We start from the raw sequence: 25,394 nt of genomic DNA, 5'->3' as shown, positions 1-25,394 counted from the left end.
TGAAAAACCTGAAGGATAAACAAGAGGGATATCAATAATGCTTAAAAGTTCTGTTTCTTTTTTTTTTAATCTGTCTCTCTAATCTTACTTGAAAATGACATAATACCTTTTATAAGGATCCATTAATATTTATAGTATTATTAGTATCTCAAATGTAATCAAATTAAATAAATGTTTATGAACTCTGCCTAATTTAAAAGTAAGCACATTGAAATAAGTCTGCCTGATTAGGGCATCCTTGGTAGAGGCCTTCCTGGATTTCTCAAATGTGTTTTATGCATTAAAGTATTAAGATTAGACTATTTTTTTACAAGTAAACATTGATCATATTTGGTATACATCCTTATATCTAAGTATTTTAATTTTTAAAATTATTTATCATTTAGGAAAAATTAAATAGATCAGAGGGAGATTGGCTTTGATGGTCTCAACATCTAACATCTGTTGAGAACTGCATTCATGAGGTTCATGTTATCAAACCTTGTTATAATGTCCATTTATTATGGCATTAATGGTTATTGAGTGTCTAATAGATCCCAGGCACAATAATAAGAAACAAACATGTAAGAAAAATGGCAAATAGTGGTAAGTACTATGCAGAGAATTTAAATTAGCAAATGTGCTAGTGACTGGTTGGCTGGGTTGTCTGGCTGGGAAAGTTCTTTGGAGAGGTGATATTTAAGCAGAGAACTGAATAAGATTCACCCAGCCATGTGAAAATATAGAAAAGAGCATTACAGGCAGACAGGGAAAAATCCTGATTGCAAAAATGAAGGCATGAATGGCAAAATAAGAGGTGTGCCTTTTTTTGGGAGGACAGCATGTTCCAAAAAGGCCTTTGTGGCTACAGCAGAGGGCGTATGGGTAAGAGAGATGAGCGGGGACCAGATCACGCAGTACTTTATTCCAGCGGCTCCTATTTTGTTCAAAGCAAGATAAGACATCATTGGTTTTAAGCGGTGGTGAGATATATTTTAAAATAATCCTTTTAGCTGTTGTATGGTTAATGAATTCAGGGATGGTCAGTAGTAGAGGGTGGAAACTATGGCAATCGTCCAGGTGAGAGATGATGATGGACTTGAATAACAAAAAGCAATGGACGTGGAGAGTGGGTAGATTCACAGTGTAGATTCGAAGTAGTGCAACAAGGCTTGCCGAGAGATTATAATTTTGTGAGCCAGAAAAATAAAGGAATGAGGAATGATTTTTAGCTTTTGGACTATTGGAAAAGTAGGTTGCAGGGAGTGGGGAAATTAAGAATTCTGTTCTGGCCGTGGTCAGGATGCCCGGGAGACACCAGTGGAGATGTCAGGTGGGCAGTTGCCTCTCCTTTTTTCGTATCCTATATTCCAGAGATGTGCCAAGCCTTCAAATGCATGTATAACCTAATGCTGATAAATGAGTGTATGTCTTCTCCCCCATTCCTTTCTGCTTCTTATGAATGCCTCACAGTGACTAGAAGAATCAGGCACAAAGTAGATACATGGATACATGCTCGTAGATAGATGCTGAGAAATGATGGGTGGATGTCTAGATCAGTGAACATTTAGAAATAGACAGTAAGCATCTGGGTATTGAATATTTCAGAGGCCAGTTTCATTTATCTCTTATCATTCTCAAATATATATTCCTGAAGCTGAGCTTAAGAGGATCATGAGTGTTAAAGGAAAAGATTACAAGAAATACAATTTACATCAAGTGTAGATTTTTAAATAAAGTAAACAAAAAGCCTAGAAAACATTTCCCTTCAAAGGAAAAAAAAATCCTAAATTTATTAGCCTTTAAAACCACATTAGTCCATTTCCCTAATTCATCATCTTCAGATATCCAAGAAATATTGCTTATCTGCTGTGGTCAGATTTCCCACATGTTCAATGTTTTTATGACTTATGAGTCTCTGAAAACTCAAACCAGATTCTCCTGGTTGAAATATACATATTTCTAGTTAAACACCTCCTTTACTCTGTTCACTGATCCCACCCCACAAAAATCAGAGGAAAGAAAGACAATGATTGCTGTTGGCCTCTTTTATTTAAGCGGACTCATCTGAAAACCAAGAGGACCAAAGAACTTCCTGGAATTAAAAATTTGGGCATGCAAACATAAACCTTCATTATCCTCAAATCAATTATGCTGTGTTTGTAAGACAAAAGAAACTAATATGTCTAAGGATCTAAATATCAAACCTCTGTTTCAGATAGCTGGCTTAATCCCACAGTGATAGACACATCAGATATTATAATATTTAGCATATTTCCTCATGTGGAAAATGATAGGATTTCAGTTGTCATGCTTTAAGGGCATGAGCCGTAATCTCATTATCATCTCCCTAAATCAATCACTACATCCTGGATATTAACTCCATCCTAATGACACCAGATGCAGTAATGTATATGAGGTGAGAGAAAAGTTCTATGACTCATCATTGGGCCCGAAAACAATGATGCAAGCTAAAAATCAACTTAATCACTGGGGAATTCAGTATGGCCAAATACAGCGTGCATTGCACATGCCTCGTCTTACAGAACTAAATTAAGAATAATGTTGCATATTCAGAGGGCCTGATGTCTCTAAAACACACAAAATAAATATGAGTAATATAGAGAGTTAAAAAGAAACAGTCGGTTCTATGGCATTTTAAAGCATTATATTAGCTAATGTTCCTTATAACAACCTCAGAATATAAGTAACAGTTTAATTTACAATGTATCATGTTATAGACAAGACTGAAATGTAAAACATATAAAGTTCACTTACCTACATTTACCTTATTTATCTGTTCTTTCATTCATATTCATATTCTAATTCATATTTAGTAATTGATTCAGAGTCTGTAGTGTATTGATTTGTGGGGAAGGGGTGGTAATCAGATTTTAGCTTACGCTGTCGAAGTAGGACAAGTGCTATTCAGTCCTTTTTTGGTCTTAAGAGTCTATCTTGTATGTTCATCTGTGTGTGATAGGCCAATCGTTTACAACATAGACATGATCATTTTAGTCTGGGGGCTCAACCTAGTACCTTATCTGAGAAACTGGTTAATATGGGAAGAGAACTCAAAAGGCACTAGTTCAAAGTTCACAATTAAGAACTTGAACAGTTATTTTTACCTCTGGATGAGACGCATTGTGTCACACATAAACTGAGAGAGACTTCCTGGTAAATAGCACTTCGTAGTTCTTATCTCGTTTGGTCCTCACAACAGTTTTTCAAGGAAGGTTTATTCTGACAGACATAAAACGAACAGCATAACCCCAGGCTGCTGCAGTCAGAGGTTTTGTTTGGTAATGGACTTTGAAAAGAACCAGAAGACTGGCTTATAAATTAGTATCTGTGGAATGAAAGAATAAATGAATGAGTGGATAATTTTTGAGTAATAGAGAAAGACTTTTTTGAAGAAATGATGTCTTAAAATTGCTCTCTTATGATCAAAATTGAGAATGATCTATTAAATACTTCTGGCTGTATATCTCCAGCAAATAGAGCAAGAAGGCCTTTCCTGGGAAGATGCGGCAATTTTACAGGACATATATTAGAAGAGAGCAAATTATTTTAAATGCCAGTGTTTGCACAAATCTGTTCAGTGGTAAATTTGATTATTTACCTTGAACTACTTAAGGTAAATTGATGAAGTTCTGAACTTTGAATTTAAAGTATGAACATGAAATAATTAAAGATAGAGAAAGAATTCTTTAAAATGAAAATACCAGTCCAGATCCAAGGAGACACTGGACTGACCTTGGTTTGTGATGCAGAAACTAAAACATTTAATAAGAGAATCCATACACAGAACAGGATAGAGACCTTTTCCTTAGCTTCTCCTGGCTCTGTTTTATCTTCCTTCAGGGTAGCTAGAATCTAGACTGCTGTATATGAAGACTTCAATGTATGTACAGACGTGTGAAAATGAGTAGTTTAGAACATCGCGTATACTGGACGTGGTACTCTGAATTCAATCTTTGTTAAACAAATGTCTTCATAGAATTCTGAATGACATAGTTCTTCAGTTGTTATTAAAGGGGACTACCAGAAGAGAAAGAATCAAATGGTAGCTGCTGTCAAGATTCGGGTATCCAGACGGGGAATACCAGATAAACAATAATCCGTATATACACTCTGTCAAGTTTGGCCGTAACAAATAGTACTCTGAGTATCAAGAAGAATGCTGAAGTAGGTCTACTTCTTTGCATCCTGGAAAGACACTGGTATACCCAAAAAATAGTTAAGTTCTAATGCAAAGATATTCGTGTTTAGTAGTGCAATGAGTGACATAGACTTTAAATGCAGTAGAAGTTGAGATAAAAGTATTTTATTGTGGGTTGGTGTGAATCTGAATTATGATAAATTTGTATAAGTAGAGAGAGATGAAAATATATCATTGACAGGAAATTAAAGAGAATTTCGCTTGTCCTCGAGTAGTATTAATAGGATATCATTATCTTGCTTCATTCATTCATTCACTCATTCATTTATTCATTTGAACAAATCATCTGCCAGGCACAGATCTTTATGTGCTAAACACTGAGAGTACTGTGATGAACAAAACAGGTATGATCTCTGCCCTTTTACTGTGTCTCTGAAAGATGGAGAATGAGATCTAAACTGTAGTTCTTACTTAACATGCATTTTAGGTATGTTCTAGGTACATATGTATCTTTTTATTTGATGTATTCCTCACAAGAATTATATTTGGGATAGAAAGATAGATAGATAGATAGATAGATAGATAGATAGATAGATAGATAGATAGATAGAAAGACAGACATATATGTGTATGTGTATAAATTATACATATGTATGTATGAATATATATTTATACCTGTTTTCACACAAGAGCCACTGGTAAGTTTTGTTGTTGTTATTTTCTGTAGCACTTAACTCATAAATAGATGATTTACTCTCATCAGCTGAACTTTGTCTAAGTTTTTTGTCCCAGACTATACTGGCAACTCAATCAAGATTGTTGACTCACTGAAAATAGCCATGCAGTACTCTCACAAATTTGTGTTTTTATCACTAATAGATTAACCATAAAATCAACCACTGAACTGTGAGTGCTTTAAGAGGTGGACAGTGTGATTTGAGGTGCTATCTCCATGTTAACAACATTCTTCTCATTTCAGACGGATAGTCCCCTTTTCTTGGAATATTGAGTGTCTGCTTATATTGTTGACTAACCACATACCTTTATCCGTCTTCAAAGTCCAGAAAAAATTTCCATGGGTGAATTTGCTCAATAGACTTTTCCTTGCTAGGCAGTACGACTTACTCTCCTGTCATCCCAGCCCCATGTGGTATTTTAGTAAATGACATTGGAAGTCAAATTTTCCCAGCTGTGTTGACACTGCTGAAAAAGAGAGATTGCCTAAAATTATGGATTTTAGTCATCTGACAGCCATTGTTTGGATATTTAGTTTCCTTTTCTTGCCCCACTTTTATCATGGGAGGTGCTGAGTTTGCACGATGGGACACACAAACCCTTACGCTGCCACTTGTGTTAGTTACTGCAGAATAATTGAAAGTTATGGTGGTAACTGATGCCACACCACAGCTGTAGCCTCGGATGGAGAGAATCTCTCTTAGTAGAAAAATCCCTCTGCCTCTGAGGCAGAGTGGCCGAGCTTCCCCAAATTGCAGCCACAGCCACTCCCCAAAGAATGGGCTGCATAGGGGACCCGGGTGTGCAGAGGACTCCAGGTCTCGCCTCAGTCTTTTCAGACTTCTGTTTGTGTCTGTGGGGAAGCGGAGCCATCAACAGCAACATCTTTGGAGAGGCAGGACAGCAGTCCCCACTCTTTGGCCCTCCACGTTGTGCCTGACTCACCCATTTTATCTCCAGCCCGTCATAAAAGGCAGAGAGAGGGGCTGTGTCTCTGTGTGGTTCTTTTTCATTATGATTTCTTGGTTCAGGTCATCATTGAGATCTGAATCCAGTTGAAGCTGACTTTGTAAAGGGCAACTACAAGGAAGAGGACAGAGGCGATCTCGCCTGCAGGGCACATCACATCCCTTTGACTAATCAGCCCAGGCTGTCCTCAGTCAAGTTGTATCATGAGCAAAGTCAGTAGAGAAGATCACTCCCACAATGCTGTTCAGAATAATAGTCAAGTGGGTGGCCCATCATCTATGCCACCTTTGAGAAAATACTTGGAGAATTGATAACTTATATTCTATATTCCCGTTGGCAAAATTGGTCTTGATCCCAGTGCAACATCTGGTGGAAACATTTTATTCTCTCTAGTCTGTCTTCAGCTGAATTTGGGTTAAGAAATTAATCAGATAGAGCATGACCACAGATGGACATTAAAAAGTAGCCTTTCAAACACCATAAAATTCCTTCTTGATTGGGGGAAAATGGGGTATTCATATACTTAGAGTTTGTCAGAGAATATATAATTTAAAAGGCCAGATAAGAGGATAACTAATGTATTGACAATGAAATATAGGATATACAAAACAAGCTAAGTGACTTCTATACCTTTAGCATTTATCAATGAGTAGCAATTAAAGGACAACATTAAAATATAATTAATAAACAGAAGCGCTTATTCACTGAGTTTTTGTGGGAGTTTTTGTTGCTGTTTTTGTTTTTTACCTGAAACTTTATTTTTTGTTTTTGTTTTTGTTTTTTACCTGAACCTTTAAAAAACAACATCTGTGGGACTATTTGTTGTTCTTTTTTTCCCCAGCCCAATTTGGTATGGTCAGAACATAGAAAACTGAACTGGAAGCCAGATTTCTTGATAGCATGGCATTGGGGCAGCTGTTTTACTTAGTGATCCTGTACAGGTTATTAGCAAAGCTGAAATAAGCCCTCTCCTTTTGGGGGAAACAAGATGGTATTTTGCTGAATGTTAGAATTTTATCACTTTGAAAAAAAAAGCTGCTTGAGAGACCTAAGAGTGTAAAAGCATTTGAGATCTCAGAAGGAGTTTAAATCAATGCACTGCCACAGTTACAGAGCAGATGAAAGAACCTGCTGTCTCAATTGCCAGGAAACTACTTAGAAACTCTCACTTTGATTTCTTCACGTAGTCCGTTACATTACTGCTAAATACAATATATAGGGACATCGTGGCTTTGATGTTGTACGGCTTCAACAAATGGAAACTAATATGATAGAACAACTAAGATTTGTGGTTTTATGTGGATATACAAATATATACCCGTCTAGCTCCTTATGTACTATGTATCTCCAGGGGCTGTCTTTTCACCTGTAGCCTTATCAAATGATAATTTTGGTGTTTTATTCATGAATTCTAGTAAGTGCCATGCTTATGTAGCACCAAAAACTCATAGGGAGATATTGTTATTCTGAATTATTACCTTAACAATATGCATTGGACAATAGTTTCAAAATTATAAGGTAATTTTATACGTCTGCTTTTAAGTACTGGACAGAACTCAACTCAATGAGGAATGACTGATTCCGTGCCTTTAGAAAATCAGATGTTTTTGCTTTCATTGGGTGTCTGGAACTTCATTTCCATCCAACAACAGCAGAGGTCTGTTTTCCAGTTTTCGTCATAAACCTTCAAGTGACATCCAATTATTAAAATCCTCCATTTTAAAAATCTGTGGATTTCTGCCATAATTCATTAAATAATAAATTTGAAATCATTTTTCAATAACGTGCTTCTTATGAAAATTATAATATGTGCTTATTTAATTATGTAAGACATCACATTTAAGATTTTGAAATTTACAGAAATAAGAAGATCGTAAGGACCTTCTGACTTCTAAAGATCTTAATCTGACTGTTAGCTCTACCACCTACTAATCTTTTGAGTTGGGACAAAGCATTCAATTAGTTTTTATTTCTTCACTTACTAAGCACTTAATGGCACCTTGTCTGTCTTGCTGTCAGAATTGGTGTATGGACTAAGAAAGATGATATTGGAGAGGTAGACCTGTCCTGGAGAGAGCTTCAGGCCAGGTGGGGAGAACAGCACTGCCTCTAACTAGCTGTGTGACCACAGATAGATCAATTAGCCTTTCTGGACCCCTAATCTGTGAAATAGGGAGGCTGGTCCGAAAATGTTCTAAATTCCCTTGTGCCTTATTTGTTGGCATGCTTTGAAAACTGTAAATCACTATGTAAATATTTCTGACTTTTTGATAACATGCTTTGGAAACTATAAAGCATCAGGTAAAATAGTGCAGGTGTTTTACATTGTTTAAACAGTTTAACGCTTTATCAAAATAAATTAGTAAGGGGAGATCATAGGATTTTTTTCTTTTTCTGGGAAATTGTTAAGAATTAGATGGATAATCCTCCTTATTCAGTCTTTTATCTATGGACTGCTTTCATAGGAATGCTCTTGAACCTCTTCCAGCTACATAAGACTCTGTTATTAGTATATTTTGGAATGTTATAAGCATCGCAGAACAATTTCCATTTTTACTTAAATCCAAGTACTCTCCAATATTCCTTTTACTAATGAATTTATGGCAACTTTAAGACAACTTTGGAATCAATCAGAAACATATATTTTACTTGCATATAGCCTGGTGGCACACATTTCTAAGACCTGGAGTGTAGTTTGTCCACGTAGGAGATAAGAAATGAAAAGAGATCATTATGATCATGGGTTCATCTGTATTGTGTCTGATAGTTTAAGATCCCTATTTAAGAACTTGTCAGATTCTGAACTATAGGAGATAGCTGCTCTGTTACACAAAGACACGGGCCGGCCCACGGTGTTCTGATCCTGCAGAACTCTTCTTTGCCAAATTATTTACCTGGGATTACTATTGTTAATCCAATTTGGATTTAATTTGCTAGCTTCCTAGTAAACTGTCTTTTACATTTCAAGGAAGTTGGCTTTTTCTTTCCATTTTGACCTCGGAAGCACTTTCAACTTTAAATTATCTGATAATAACCATGAGGTTTAGTACCATTCTGTCCTTTCTGAGCTTTGTAATTTCCACAGCACTGCTACTTACACAATGTCATTTAACCCCCACAACAAGAAATTAGATACTATCATACACTTTTTTCAGATCAGGAGGTGGGAGAGGAAGACTCAAGACTGACTAGCCGCGGTCACAGCTGCTGAATGACAGAGCTGGGTCTCAGACATGGCTTCTGGCAACTAGACCAAAGCTTTTTTTGAGGTCACTACTTAACGCAAATAAACATAATGTCCATGACCTTCTTTTACTGCATTAGACCAAAAAAGCATTAGGCTTAAAAAACTATATCTTGCCTAATTCATGCTCTAATGATTTATTCATGTTACGAAATTTATTTTTGGTGCCAATCTAGCTTACGAAGCACTAGCTACTATTTTAAGACTTAAATATGTTGCCTTTTAGTTTCCTATGTGCTATTCCCATTTTTAAGTAAAGAAAGTTGCTCATATTTATGCAGCTATGATGTAGTTTAGACCTGATTCTGCTTGACTTCTATGTGCATGCTTTTAGCCGCTAGGTTATGCCACTTGATATGGCATAAAAACCACTAGATTTGACTGGAAGAAATAGTTTTTCAAGTTCAAGCTCTTTCTATTCTTAAAGGAAAAACATTACCTTCTCTCCTGCTTAACTTGTAGGTTTATTCTGAGTATTAAAAGAAATAATGTATGTAAAGGAGATTTTTTAAAGATGTCAATCCACCATAAATGGGTAATTTACTGTTAATGTTCTTAATCTCATTTAATGAGAAATAATGAGAAAGGAATAGCACCCCACAACCCTCTGTCACCTTGCAGATATTTGCATACTCACTTTGCATAGGAAGGCTTTGACTAAATGTGCCTGCACCTAAAGCAAAAATTCAGGGCACTGTGTCAGACCTCTGGAGGAGACTCTTCAATGGCAATAGGAACTTTATGACACTCCTCAACTCATGCTGCACAGGGGGCCACCACCTACTCAGCCCTCTCACTGGGCTGATCCTGCTGAGAATCCAGGGGCCCCTATTTAAAACAGCTCACTATAGGGATATTCACGCTTATGGAAATAATTAATAGTGGCAATGGTCCTTATAATGGCACCTGATGTCCTGCTGGGAAGAAAGATAAACCAGCTTTCGCCATAAAGAACTTACAAATTATACTAAGCAAACATGTTAACACCTATTAAGAGTCCTAATCAGAGCTGTTAAACAAACAAAGAGACGTCATATAAAATACACCCATTTAGGAATAACAGCTACATGTTTGGAGTTTTAAAAGGAGCCATTTACCTTTGAGATAGAGATAAAGGCCTCAGGGGATTGTAAAGGTTAGGCAAGAACAAGGCACCTTTCTGAGCAAATCCATTTTCTGAGCATAAAATCCCATGGCCAAAGCTCTGTTCCCAAAGGTGTGTTGCATCCAAAGATTTATTTGGGGTCTTATTACTATTTCATCAGAAAATTGCTTGTTTCTTCAGATGTGTCTTATTATTATAAGTAGTGCTTCTTTAAAGGCCATGAAAATGTTGCTACAGTGTAATAGTAAAAGTCAAGAAATTGTTAAGTCCGTAAGAAATTCACTTTTCAGACAGCATTTCAGGTTAAGATGAGATTCATCCCTACCTTTTTTAAGGTCGCGCTGCTCTAAGTGTGGCCTAGCAGATCAGTACCACCTGGGCGCTTGTCACAAATGCAGGGCTTGGGTCTCATTCCAAACCTGCAGAAACAGAATAAGATCCTCAGATAATTTATATGTGTATTAAAAGTTGAAAAGAAAATATCAGTGTGCAGAGTTCTTACGATCATTTTACCAGGAAAATTAATAAGTTTAATCTTGTGAGAAAGCAGAAATTAAATTACCATTTGAGGAAGGTATATAAATAGTGTGACATTTGCCTTATGAAGCGATCCGCTCAAACACCCATGTCTGATGATGGCTTCCAGCGTTTCCACCATAGCGCACGCCATCCCAGCCATGTTCAGGGACCACGTTGTAGTCTTTCCTCCCTCTTGAGGTTTTATGTTCCCTTTACCTACTCAGAATAGCTCCCAATTATGTGACACACTAACACTATAGGATGGGAACATAGGAGAGAGTTGGAAAGAGGTAGTCTTCCCAGTCTGAGGCCCCACCATGTTCTTGCATAGTTAAAATACACCAAGTCTGCTCTTGACCACTCCAGCCCCATGGGGCTAAATTTACCATATACAAATTGTGCAAATGTTTGTGGATTAAGAGAGTTAGTGGCTTTTGTATCTGCTCACTGGACAACTCAGGATAAATGACATTAAACATTACCGTTCATATGTTACAAAGTATCTAGATTCCTTTTAGCAAGCTGGTTTTTACAACAATCATGAACGTCCCATAAAGAACATGATATGATGTGATTTCAAAACCTGATGTCTTATGGTCATATGGTGAACTATTTTAAGACTAGAGTAAAATTATACCCATAAGCATATACTACCAAAAAAATGGAATATCACGGTGAACAAAGAAGGTAAAGTAAGGTATCAGTTGACTTACAGTTAAAACAAAATCCTGTGGATTATCCTGTGGATAATGATATTTTTCACCATTGTTCTCAAAAAAATCAACTCTAGGAAAGTTGTAGGAGGCCTAATTAATGCTCAAATTGTTCTTCCTAAGAAACAGGTTTTTTAAAAATATAATGTAATGGGCTTCATAAAAAATATTCTTCTATTTAGTGGTTATTCAATTCTCTTTTCTATGTTGTAGTAACATACAGCACTTCAGAAGAGTAAGTGAAGGATTTTTGTTCCTGCTTTTTGAGGTGTCTTTGGTAATAATTAACCTAGAAGTGCTTATCTAAATCCATTAAATTCAAGCTCTAACTCCAATCCCAACACAGACTTTAAAGTTTACTTTTATTGGAAGGATCCTAATTGTTCAGATTCAGCCTGCCTTTACTCTAGAATTGTTTTTTAGTCTTTATTTCTGACATGTGGTCACTCAAATTAAAATACCTCTTCTAAATTATCCAGGCATTCGACATACACTTATTAGAGCAGAACAGATGACAAACCCTGTGCTAGTGACCGTGGATAATATGGTGACCAAGATCAATACAGGTTCTCCCCTCCTGAAGCCTCAGCCTGTTTGGGGAGTGAGCTGTACAACAAATACAATAGTTGTAAGGAAAAAATGTAGCAGTGACCGAAGGCCTTAACCTATTCTGGGCCTCACTTTGAGGCCTCCTCAAAGAAGTGATATTTACCATGATACGAGAAAGGGCCAGTAGGCAACCATGGGCAGAAGGGAAAAATTTTCTAGGCGGCACGATCTTATGAAAAAGTCTTAAGGCAGAGAAAGAATGTGGCTGATGTGAGGAAAAGAGCAAAGACCTGGGTGATTGGAGCATAGTGAACAAAAAGAACAACAGTAGACGAGGCTGAAGAGATAGATAGGGGTCAGCGGTGGTTGAGTTAACTAGTGAACAGCACTCCAACCTTGTCATGACCACCTCTGGACACGAGGACTACCTCCAGGCATCCCAAGGGAGGGAAAAGGAGAGAGTTAAAATGTCATTTCTTATGCTCTGCTAAATTGGATTCCTTGTAAATCCAGCTGACTGGATCTACTTTTTTACAGCTGTACTAAGGTTTGCCTGACATACATTAAACGGCACATATTTAACGTGTATGATCTGGCAAGGTTTGAAATACGCATACACCCGTGAGGCCATCACCACATCGAGTTTATGAAAGTAGTCACTGTCCCTGAAAGTTTCCTTGTGCCCCTTCGCAGTCCCTCCCTCCCCACCACTCCCATCCCCACGTAATGATTGATATGCTGTGCTTGGAACAGTGCCTGGAACATAAATCCGTTTTCTTGAATAAATGCAAAGTGAGTGCATTTGGAAAATTATCTCTTACATTGACGTTTGGTAATGATTGCCCCATCTTTTCTAGGTATGCAGTGCTGTTCAGAATCAGGATTTCACTGTCATCCAAGACTACTGCACTGGCCTCAGAGCCCTGCTGTATCTGAAAAGCATTGAAGAGCTACAAGACTGGGACGGGCAGAGTCCAGCTACCGTGAGTCACCAGAAAGGGAAACCGGTTCCCCGTATTGCTGAACTCATGGGAAAGGTATGTGCTCACTTCTCCTTTGTCCTTACGAACCTACTTCGATCGCTTCATACATCAGGTCTTGTTTTCCTTCCCACCAGCTCATTAACAGAGGAAACATAGTGCCTTTTGAATGTTATTTCTGTAGTAGGATCGTTCTGAAGGAGGCTTGATTATAGCTATAGGATAGGTCCATGAGTTACATTTTTATAAAACCAATATAACACAAGGTCACGTAAAGGAAAAAAGATTGAAGTTTGTAGTAAAGTGCCTCCAAATTCTTGCTTACCGTGGTGATGACTGGCATTCTTTCCAGTGGGAGGCTGGAGATTTCTTTATTCTTTAACAAGCTCTGGAAATTATAACATTACCTTTCTATTTTCAAGACAATCAAATCACTGGAGCCCTGAATAATATGATGAAGTTTTTAAAATTAAAATCTAATCAGTATCTTTTGTAACTGCTTCTGCTATGTGGTTAAACCTGGGCTCAAAAGGTTATGTCCCAACTTTCTCACTAACTGCTGTTTTCAGAGAAATATATACTACATTTACATTTTGTATAATACAGTGATTTTAGCAAATCTTTTCTAAAACAACATTCAGCATTTTGCCTTTGTATTTCCTTTGTATTATTCTAAATAGACAACCATTGTCAGAAGACGTTTCTTGAGTCCTGAATGAGGGGAGGAAAAAATTATAATTCTTAGTCTTTTCAGCTTGTCACTACATCAATAATTAACTTAAAAAAAAAAAGAAAGGCAAGTATAAAAAGATTCTTTAAGGAAGCATTTAATAATTCAAATGAATCTTAACTTGAAACAGGTCACATGAAAAAGAATGGAAAACAAAAACCCTGGATATTCTGCTTTGGATGGCAGGGTTAGGGACTCTGAAAGAATAAGAGAAACATCATATAACTGACTTCCATTCGGCTATTTTTAATGAAAACTATCACTCCCCTCCCAGGTAGCCCAAAAATAAGGGCTTCTCAAAAAATAATGTGCATGATTGCAAGTCCAGTAATGAAAAACAAAGGCAGAAAAGAATAAAATCTTACAGTGTGAATTCCTAGAAAATATCGTGATGAATGACTCCGTGAGTGGCAATCAAACAGAAAAAAAAGAGTGGGTGGCATTAATATTTATAATATTGTAATTAGCAAGACTGTGCCTAAGCAGCATTATTAATGTAACTAATCATATTACCATAAACTGAGTCTGCAGTATTTAGACAGTGAGTGTTCTTGCCTTTATCAATGACCACCAATATCTGGAGGTTGTTCATGGCAAAAAAAAATTTTTTTCTCACAAATAACTTTACAGTCATTCAGTGTAAATATCCCAAGTAAATTAGTTCTGACGCAGTAGTTTTGGTAGTTTATGACCAAAAAAAGCATCGTCTCAAATCTGAGTGGTCACCATGTGAGCTGAAATGTAAGTGGCTGCCTCGCACTGTGCCGTTTTGTCTTTAAAGGACTTCCACACTCATTTCAAAACTTACATTTTCAAATACAAGATGAATAATGATGGAGACAACTCATGTCAATGACATAAGTGGAAACTGATTTTCTGATAGTTTGAATCTAGATTCTGACTTTTTTTTTTGGTAAGCCCGGCCTTCATCAAAATCATAAGTGTCATTTTCAGCATTATCATTAAAAAAAAAAAAGGTTTTTTTCACATAGATTTTGCCTGTGTGATTATATTAGCGATTCAGTGTTCAACACTAAGTTGAGGAACTGGCAGTTGGTCTGGTAATAGAGCTGTGCTCCTCCTAGCTACGCTGGTGTGGGCTGACATGACCAAAACAATAGGTGATGATCCCCTTTAGCTTAATGTCCCTAAATGAATCAAAGCGTGCTGGATTCAAGGTAGAGGGGGCTTTCCTATCTGTTCCTTCGTGGTGTTGCTGGTGTGTGAGTATGTGTATCTTAGAAAACCGCTCATAGAGTTCTCTCATTAGCTGAAGAATAGGATGGTGTTCTTTACAGTGTTTTCATGTTACAGGGAAAACAAGAAAAGATATAGACCCTTTTCAGAAGGACCCGCTAGAAGTAGCTGGCTTTTTTAGGTAGGAAAGATTGTTTGGAAAGTACAATTGTTACTCTACTTAATCTTTCACTCAGAGGTCAGGCTAGAATAAATTGGAGTAGAAATTTAGAAGAAACCAATTACAAACGGTGTTTGAAGATGGAGAGAAAATGAGACATTAGCTCTGGAAACAAGGATTTGGCCAAATTAGTCATGTTATCTTTTAAGTAATTAGTATATTTAATATACTCTCCCTTTGCATACCCTCACTTATTAATTCTTTAAACTTCCCAAGCAATGTTTCTTCAGGTGGCTTTGGAAAGGCAAAAAGTCAGGCATTTATAGTTTGCTCTGCTCTTACGGTGCAAGTTGTATAAATCTGTACCCACAAACACAAGAGCAAACCCCATACGGAGAGCAGCCGCCAGCTCTGCCACACCACAGAGCAGTGGATCTCAGACTGCTGGTGCTTAAAAACCATGTGGCACACTTGTAAAAAATGTAGATCCCTGGCCCCGCTCCCAGAGATGCTGACTCAGTTGGTCCAAGGTGGGTCCAGGAGTCTGCCTTGTCACGTGGTGGTTCTGATGGACAGATCCAAGGATCCACATTGCCCAAAGTAATAAAAGACAATAGCAACAGAATATCATTAGAGATTGAGAAGTTAGCTGTGAGCACAACACAAGCTTTTCTTGATGGAGGAAGCCGGCACTAAATGATTTTGAGCCAGAAGAGACGTCCAATAGAGAATCAGGCAAGGAAGACCAGAGGAACAGCGTACCGAGTTCTGAATGGCGAGTGCTTTGAAAGTACCTGATAAGGAAACAGGGGCAATGAATTAGTGCAGCAGTTAGGTCCAAGACGTGTAAGCAAAAAGGATCGGGAGACAGAGACACTTTGCCATCAAAGGCGTAACATCCCAGTCCATGCAGACAGTCAGCAGTAAGGAAGTCTGTGAGGATAAGGAAGCAGAGACTAGTCACAGGACCGTCAGAAAGGAAGAGTCTCGGCAGCAGAGCACCCACTTATTTTATACTCGGTTATCTCAGTGCCTCCTTCCCCCTGGTGAAAACCTAGGCAGCTCAGTGAAAGTGAAGTGGTCGTTTGCCGCATATAGGACAGAGATTACTAGCAGAGTCCAGAGTAAGACTGGTGGGTTTGCATGATGTTTCCTTACTTACCTAGGTAAGCAAGTGGGACAGGTTAATTAATCTCTCCAAACTCTTTCTTGAACTATCAAATGAACATAATCACCATATAAGTCCACTGTCCCTCATTAATAATTCTGAAATCCAAAAATTGCTGATCATTTGGCAGCAAACATGCCCTGAACTGATGTGAGGCTATTTATAATTTTTATTTATTCTTTCTGAATTGAACGTTTAAGTGTTTATTGCAGAGGGACTAATGTGTTTGATTCCAGGTTGCTACCCCACATCTTGCTGGGGGTATTAGGTAAAATGTGGCATGTGCACCATTTTACTTTTCTAAAGCACCCCCCCCCCAAATTCTGAATTCTGAGATGTATTTGGCCCCAAGGACTTGGATTAAGGGGTGGTGAAGAATATTTAATTGAGAATATAACTGCAAGTATAACTTGATCCACAAATTTTTCTTTAGAGTTGGAGGCAAAGTAAATATTTTAGTGATATCAGAAAATAAAATATTAGTATTTGGAATTTTTAGATGCAGCAAATCACAATATGTTGAGATTATTTGCTTGGGAAATATGAAAGAAATTGGATGCCCCAAGATTAGAACAGAAAGTTTTGCAATCAAAAAGTATGGAAGGAAATGACTTCACTTTGTTTGTGCTTGGGATGAGAATAGGATTCCTAAGCAGGGGTCCTTGAAAGGGAAACAGCACAGGCCAAACCTACTGATTGGTTGGGGTCTGCATGCATTTTCACTTTCTGTTCGCTACGTCTGGATTGTCTTTCCTCCTAACTGAAGAGAAATTCGCAAGCACCCCCTTCTCTTTGAGTTGTTCTTTGATCTCTATACCAGAATTAATTTCTCCTTGTCTTCTTCAGCCTTAATTGTAACAAGTATCACAGAGCATTTGGATTTTTAAATGTCTTTTTCCTCTACTAGACAGCAAGCCTACTTCCCAATTCCTTGGACACCTACTGATACACAGTAAGGGCTCAGTAAATGCCGCTTATGTGAATGAATGACAAATGAACTCTGTAAGAAAACAGTGCTAAGTGGTAGCATTAAAAATTAGTAGTCATTTGACTTACCAAGCCATTGGTTTTCCCATCACATCAGAAATGAAATGAGTGTAAGAAGAAAAAAATAACTTTGAACTGTAAGTCCTAATTCATGTATGAGCCTAGTGTGGTAAAATGAGATGGAAAGAAGTCAGAGTGAAGGGAGGTAGGCAGGTGAGCAACCTTTATTGCTTCTTGACTTAGCAAAATACACCTCAAGTATAAGCTTCTTGAGGGCCTAGACCACACACTGTGTGCCAGTGTCTGACACATCTACCATTAGGAGCAATGGCATGGTAGCTGAATTGCTGAATAGATATATTGATCAATCACTTGTTTATTGTAAGATGTATTTTAAATGTCACTTCCTTTGTGAAGTCATCTCTGACCCTCCTCTTCTCTGACTGGGAAAACTGAGTCCCTCATTTCTCTGCTCGTGTTCATATAACCGGTACTCAGTTATTCTATTCTCTTCTGGTTATACGTCTTCTTGTCCATCACTGAGGTCATTACGAGCATCTTGAAAACAGAGATGATGTCTTATTTATACTTGAGTTGTCAAGCACCTAGCACAATGCTACATGTTTATAGAATTAAACTGCACAAACTATCTGCAGTGTCCTTATTTGGAAGGAAAAAAGAAAGCCAATTTAAAATTAAAATTCCATCCAGTCCCTTTCAAGAATAGCAGAGATTTTAGAAAGAAACAGCAAATGTGCCAAATTACTTTCAGTAGGTATTAAAACATGGCGAAATACACATCAGTGATATTAACCCATGAATATAATCTGTGCTCATTAAAAAGCTTTCATTAGGATAAAATCAGAAAAACTGTCAATGTGTTTGTACAGGACCCCTTAAAATAAGGCTTTATTTTGATGATAGAAACGAAAATATGTGCATCCATATGACCAGATACATCATTCCCATGTCATTTTAAAGCCACAAGTGATAGATTTTATAAAACCATTGCTATCTGGTTTTAATATTTTATTTTTTTTAAGATTTTATTTATTTATTTGACAGAGAGAGAGAGAGAGAATGAGCACAAGCAGGGGGAGCGGCAGGCAGAGGGAGACGCAGACTCCCCAACTGAGCAGGGAGCCCGATGTGGGTCTCCATCCCAGGACCCTGGGATCATGACCTGAGCTGAAGGCAGATGCTTAATCTATTGAGTCACCCCGGTGCCCCCTGGTTGTGATATTTTATATGTAAATATCTAACCATCTATTTATTTGTTTCTGGCATGTTATCCAATGCAGAGAACAAAGAACTGTCCAAAAGGAACATACGATGTCACGAGCATGACCATTACAAGAGGCCTAATAACAAGAGTCTTACAAATGGAGAGTAGCAGTACCTCCTGTTCACAACTTTAAAAGTTTTCTGTCTTCCATGCTATTTATTTTGTTGTGCTTTTTATTTTTCCAAGTTGAGATATAATTTGCAGAAAGAAAAATGCATAGGTCTTAAATGAACCATTTGATGAGTTTTGACAAATGCACACATCCATTGTATCCTCACTTCTGTCAAGATATCAAACAGTACCATCATCTCGGAAGTCTTCCTTGTGCCCCTTCCCAGTCATTATCTCTCCCTCCTCGCCACTACCGGAAGTAAATGCAATTTAGTTTATATCATCATAGATTAGTTCGTTCATATTCTGCGCCATATAATTAGAATTCCACAGAATGTGTGTTTTTGTGTGTGTGGTTGCTTTCACTCAGCACAGTGGTTTGGAGATTCATCCATGTTGTTGTGGGTGTTAAGTAACTCATTTCTTTTTATTGGTGAATAATATTCCATTGAATAAATATATCACAATTTGGTTATTCATTCAAAATGACATTTGAGTTGTTTTTACTTTTCCAATATTATAAGTATACCTAAAATAAGCATTCAGGCATAACTGTTTTGTGAACATCTATTTTCATTTCTCTTGACTACTAGTTAGGAGTGTAGTGTCTGGGTCCTAAAGTGTTGTATGATCTTTAGAAGAAACTTGCCAGCAGACTTTATAGTGGTTGTACCATTTTATACTCCCCCCAGCTGTGGGTGGGTGTTTCAGCTCTTTCACATTCCAGCCAACATTTGGTATTCTCTGTCTTTTTAGTCTGAGCTTTTTAGTTTGTTCATTGGTATTTCATTGTGATATGAATTTGCATCTCCCTGAAAACTAATGATAATAAACATTTCTTCATTTTCTTATTGGCCATCCATATACCTTTTCTGCAAAGTACCTATTCAGATCTTTTGGCTGCTTAAAAATTGGGTTTATTTTTTACTGAATTTTCTTTACATATTCTGGGTACAAGTCCTAAGATGCAGAAAAAGCATTTGACATGTGGCATCCACTCATACTAAAAACCCCAAGCAACCTAATAATAGAAGGAAACATCCTCAGTCTGGTAAAGAGCACGTACAAAAAATTCTACCACACATATCATATTTAAATGGTGAATAAATAAACATTCTTCTAAGATCCAGAACTTGGCTTGAATGTCCACCCTCACCACTTCTATCCAGTAACGTACTGGAGGTCCTAACTAGTGTAGTAAAGACACAAAAAGAAATAAATGGCATCCAGGTTGGAAACCTACTAAAATTGTCATTTGCAAATGGTAATACTGGATACATCAGAAATCCCCAAAAACTGTACAAACACTATTAAAAATCAATAAATGAACTTAGGAAAGTTTCATGATAAAAAGACAATATACAAAGCCAGTCATATTTCTAGATGAACAATAGAAACAATGAACAACCAGAAAATTAAATTTGAAAATTCCATTTACAATAGCATTTAAAAACCACAAAGTACTTAGCAATGAATTAAAATGTATGCAATATCCACACACTGAAAAGTACAAGGGATTGCTGAGAAAAGTTAATCAATGGAGAGATACGTTCTCTCCAGATTAATCTGTAGATCTAGCACAATCCCAGTCTAAATCCCCACGCTTGTTTTTGTAGAAGTTGACAAGCTGACTCCAAAAGTTTCATTGGTATTTAAAGGAGTTAGAATAACCAAAACAGTCTAGAAAAAGAACAAAGTTAGATGATTTGAACTATCTGCCTTCAAGTTTTTCTATAAACCCACAGTCATCAAACAAGCATGTTTTAGTGTCAGAATAGACAAATAGATCAATGGAACAGATAGAAAATCCAGAAATAGACCCACACATATATACTCAATTGATTTTTCACAAAGGTGCCAAAGCAATTCAATGGAAAAAGGAAAGTCCTTTCAATAAATGGTGCTAAAATTAATGGAACCTCATATTTTCCTCACACAGGACACAAAAGTAGTTTTAAATATATCATAGATAAAAAAGTATAAAAATTTTAGAGAAAATGTAAGTAAATAGCTTCATGATCTTGGAATAAGGAGAAAGTTCTTAGACAGGATGCCAAAAGCACTAGCCAACAGGAAAAAAATGACAACTTACATTTCATCAAGATTAACTTCTGGTCATCAAAAGACAGCTGAGTAAATGAAAATTCAAGTCGCAGAATGAGAGAAAATATTCATGATATTTACATCTCACAAAGAACTTGTGACCAGAATAAATGTATATAATACCGTAAAAAATGTAAACTGGAATAATATGAAATAATTTAATTTCATCGTAAGTATATGAAAATCTTAAAATGAGAAGTCCATGGTGAGGGACTACCTATAAGCTCTTGCAGCTCTCATCCGTCTATGATAACTTTTTTTTTTGCTCTTTCCTCTAATACCACTTGCAGAGCTAGCCCAGAAAAGAGGGAGTGAGGGAGATGAAAGCCATCTTCCTTGAAGTTCATTTTATGGCCCTGTGGTTCTCGTCCATGTTATTTTCTCCCAGTGCAGCTTTGAATCCCTGTGGTTATTCTCTTTGGGGCTTCCAGTTGGGTACTTCATATTGTCAGAAAACTTCCAGATGACATTCTACATTTCTAACAGTTACTTGGGTACTGATTGAAACAGGAAGCAGTATTATTAAGATCACTTTCTATGACTAGCCAGATTGTGTGAGACTATATATTTTTATTGATTGAGCTCATTTGATAGGACATGGCAAAAAACAAAAACAAAACAAAGCACTAGTTCCTGGAAGTTCAAATTTTCCAGAATTACCAAATCAGAGTCTACTGCATAGATATTATGGGGACTTATCTCCATCTCTAAATATCATCAGATGGTTTGAGTAGAGTCTTAGGTAGAATGCTGAAATGCCAAGTATCCTTTAAGAATAGGGCAGACATCTGTTTATAAATGGTGATTATTCCTACTTAGAAGCAAAAAATGTTGAATAAGATTTGATAGCCCCTTGTAGTTCTGAGTGTCTAAACGTCTCATTAATGTTTAATGATCCCACAAAGAAGTCAGTGTGCTGTAGTGAAAAGAGCACAGTGTTAGAGTCTGGCAGGTCTAGAATCCAGGCTCGATGGCTCACTACTGGGTGAACTTGGGCCAGCTACATGAACCACGCAATCCTCTCCTCTTGTATTGACAAATTGAGATAATGATACCAGTTTCACACGTGCTTTGTGAGGATTAGAAATCACATATGTAAAGTGTATAGCACACAGCAGGCAGGCATTCAGCACGTGCCCATTATTGTTACAGTTAATTCGAACATAGATGATGAAGAGCTAGATACAGAGCCACATAGATACGTAGATGAAAGATAAGTAGACATACAGAAATATTGGGGTAATGTGTATATGTGAAACTTACGCATTATTTGTAGACTTTCTTTTGACCTTCTACTGATAACAGGATTTCGCTAGCTTAGTTTTGTTTGATCTGGTCAAAAGCGTGCATCTTCGCCCTTTAAATCACTCCCTTTTACAAAAAAAAAAAAGCTTCTAAATAATTCGGAAATGTTCACTTTCCAGGTAGAATGGAAATAAATTTGTTAATTTGGGGTTTGGGCAGTAAAATAGCACAAGTGGTCCATCGTTGGTCCTAAAATAGTAGAAGGGAGGAGCCTATTACTGTTGCCAAATCAGAGTAGCAATACCAGAATTTAAAGTGAACCCTTAGGGGAGGTGCGGGTAGGAGTCTCTCACGTTATGGAATGAGGTAGCTTTGCATTGCTTATAACCAAAATAGGCTGGGCCACTATCAGCCTTCCCAGAATGGTCTCTCTCCCATCTCGGGGGTAAGTGGGCTTATTTCACAGGGCAACTCCAATCAGTTGGTAGTGGTTGCCAGCAGCAATATATAGAAAAAGATTATGATCCAAAGCCAAGTCCAGCAAAGGTGTGTGGGGAAGTGCAATGCCTCCAGGGGCAGGGACACAGGACAAGATGTGGCAGAATATGGCTTCCCACTTCCCTGAGTGTGGAGCTCTGACCTCTTGCCCGATCTTGGAATTGGGGCAGCGTTGAGCTTTGCAATCTTTGTAACCACTGCAGCTGCCTCGTTGCACTCTACTATTGAATGCCTGAAATAAAGTGTAAACCAAGCATTTTTACTGTTCTGCCAGCATCCCACCGTGCTTTGCTTCATCCGTCATGCTTTTAAATAGTATGATTTCTTATTTCTCCTCATTCATAAACAGATATCTAATTGTCAAGCACAAACGTGATTATTCTTTTGTCACTTTCATGAAAGTAAATGGTTAAGTATAATTCCTCATACTTCATCAAATTTACTACTTTAATCAGAATGCACCTTATCAATATTAATTATACACATAGAACTTGTGTAAAAGTACTTCCATCTTCAACACACCCACATTAATTTTGATGTTACTTTTAAGCCAGGAAAAAAAAAAAAAACACTTAGGATTTTTCTTGTTCTGGGTGGGGATTGAGGATTTATAAAGAAAGCATTACTAGAAGCATGTAAGATGAAATTTGAATTCAAAAGCTATCCTTGAACTCACCCCCTACCCTCCTCCTAAAAACTCTGCAAAATCAGTGCACATTTATTGCAAACCAGTGAGCTTTGTTCCTAATCCTGATTTTATGGAGTAAGGCAAAACATCTCTCTGTAATTCCAAGCTATGCCCTTGAGATTCTCCCTCAGAAAAAATATATATTTGTTATATCTCTGTTTAAGCTCATCTGCCTACTTGAATAAAACAAGCATTAGATAAAAGATATAATTTTCTGCTAATTAAAGGAGTCAGAGGGTCATTTTTGATAATGTAAAGAGTCAACAGAAATTCTAATTATATTCAGCTTTATGCCAATTTGTCCTAATCTAAGATTTGAGAAATAAAATTAAATGTCTACTTTTTGAAATAAAAAGGGGGATCTAATTTACCCCCCCCAAAAAAAATTTAAATAAAACAAGCCATGATTAGTTAGTTGTGTTTTGGATTTTTTGTTTGTTTTGTTTTAGCTTTCAAATTATACAGATCATAACTGCTATTGAACAGCTTTACCAAAACCCTAGAAGCCTAGGAAAGATAGGCCAAGATATCTTTAATTGCACTGAATGATTACCAATCACGTAGTGAACCAAATCAGTTTATATATCCAGATGAAATATCCATCCCCTTCCCTCTTTTCCTTAGAAACGTGATCACTCTGTTAGGTTGCCCATACTAATCTAGTTAGCCACCTAATTTCTAAACATCCCCTCTATTTTATGCTGTATAGCTACTGGAAGTGATTTTATCAGGTGTCTCAGATCCATACCCTATAATAGTCTGTGCTTCATGGTCACAGGTGACCCTTAGAAATATGTTTGAGATGTGACTACAGCCTACACAGAGAAATGTGCTAATGCTGCTCAGAAAGTCCTTTGGGTGCAGCTTCAGGCACTGTTTGTGAAGCTGCCTCATTGATGGAAATGCCCTGAAGACCTCACTCCCAGGCCCTCACACCTGCTGGCTGGTGTGCTATAGATTGTTCACAGCAAACAACGTCAAGATTGTGCCTTTTGAAGATTTGTTGCCATACATCTTTAAAGTGTTTTGCTTGTCTTCCCTGCTTATCAATTTTGTCCCGTTTCATCTCGAACTGTAGAACCTTCTCTAGATCCTCTTCTGGCAGTTAATTTCTGCATGCACCCAGTCCATCTGAGTTGTAAAATGTCACCCATCAAGCTTGTCATCTTTCAGGACCTAAATATTGCCAAGTCTTTGTTTCCATTGAATGTATATCCTAAGTGAAACTAATGAAAGTAAACATAGCATTTGTGGTAATCCAGGCCTCCTAGGAAGAGAATTCAGTACCACTCTATACAGTCTTTATTGAGATCTAGAAGAAGCCCTCTTTAAAGATTATTCTACTCTGTTCATGCATTTGGTGTTGGTGGCAGGCATTGGTGGTGTTCATTAATGTTTTCTGGTTCCATAGGAGAAGCAAATCTCCTTGCCTCTTGGACCTTCCATGGGACTAGGTGACTTGCTTTAGTCAATGAAATGTGAGTGAAATATGGGATGTGATTCTGGCCGGAAACATGTAAGCTGGCACTCGATTCTCCATATTTGCTTCCTTTGCCACAGTGAATACTAGTCTCATGTTGAGAAGGTGGCAACATAAAATGGATGGCCTAGATTGCTGAGGCACCATTTATAGGGCATCCAGAGAGCAGAGCTTTTGTGAGAGAGAGACCACCTTTTATTGTGTTAAGTCACTGAGATTTGGGAGTTGATTATTACCGCAGTATTATCAGCTGGTAAGGATTACACAGAGTTCCAAATAACTTCTATCTGCCGCCAGAGGGACTGATGGCTACTGAGGTAACCCTTTGAAAAAGTATAAAATAGAAACGCTCATCTTTAGTGATGTTCACTTTCCTTTCTGCATGTGGCCCCACCTGCTGGCGTCTAATTCCATAATGCATTTTCCCATTACATCACTCCAACCTGCGTCCGATTTCTCTGATGATAGCAGAGAGCCTTTCTTTCTAAACTATACAGTGAAAACTTTTATTCTTGCATTGTACCTGGTTTTTCCCAAGTTATGTGAAGATATCCACAGTCAGCCTAATCCAAATGAGGAAACAGAGCATAGTATGTACCTTACATAACTTCTTTCTTGTTAGTAGTAAGGACTTGGGCAACGTACATACTTTCTCTTAGCCACCATTTTCTCATCCAAAAACTTGGGATAATAATATATATCTCATAGGATTGTTGAGAAAAATAAGTAACAGAGTCTAAATTTCTGCTGAAAGGAAGGTCAGTTTCTAGAAAACATCATCTCTACT

At 37.4% G+C, this 25,394-nt stretch overlaps 1 protein-coding gene across 2 annotated transcripts in view; it reads left to right on the top strand.

The window, feature by feature from the left end:
* DPYD (dihydropyrimidine dehydrogenase) overlaps nt 1-25,394 on the top strand; it is a 793,664-nt gene that overhangs the window by 657,993 nt on the left and 110,277 nt on the right. For both annotated transcript variants that reach the window (XM_045801716.2, XM_045801717.2), the window contains one exon: nt 12,833-13,012. In XM_045801716.2, the coding sequence (XP_045657672.2) occupies nt 12,833-13,012 (180 nt within the window). The remainder of the gene's footprint in view (nt 1-12,832; nt 13,013-25,394) is intronic.

This window comes from Ursus americanus, chromosome 12 (genome assembly GCF_024610735.1).
Source record: "Ursus americanus isolate L20-20 chromosome 12, mUrsAme1.1.p, whole genome shotgun sequence".
Taxonomy (NCBI): Eukaryota; Metazoa; Chordata; class Mammalia; order Carnivora; family Ursidae; genus Ursus; species Ursus americanus.
This window is presented reverse-complemented; position numbering and strand designations above follow the sequence as displayed.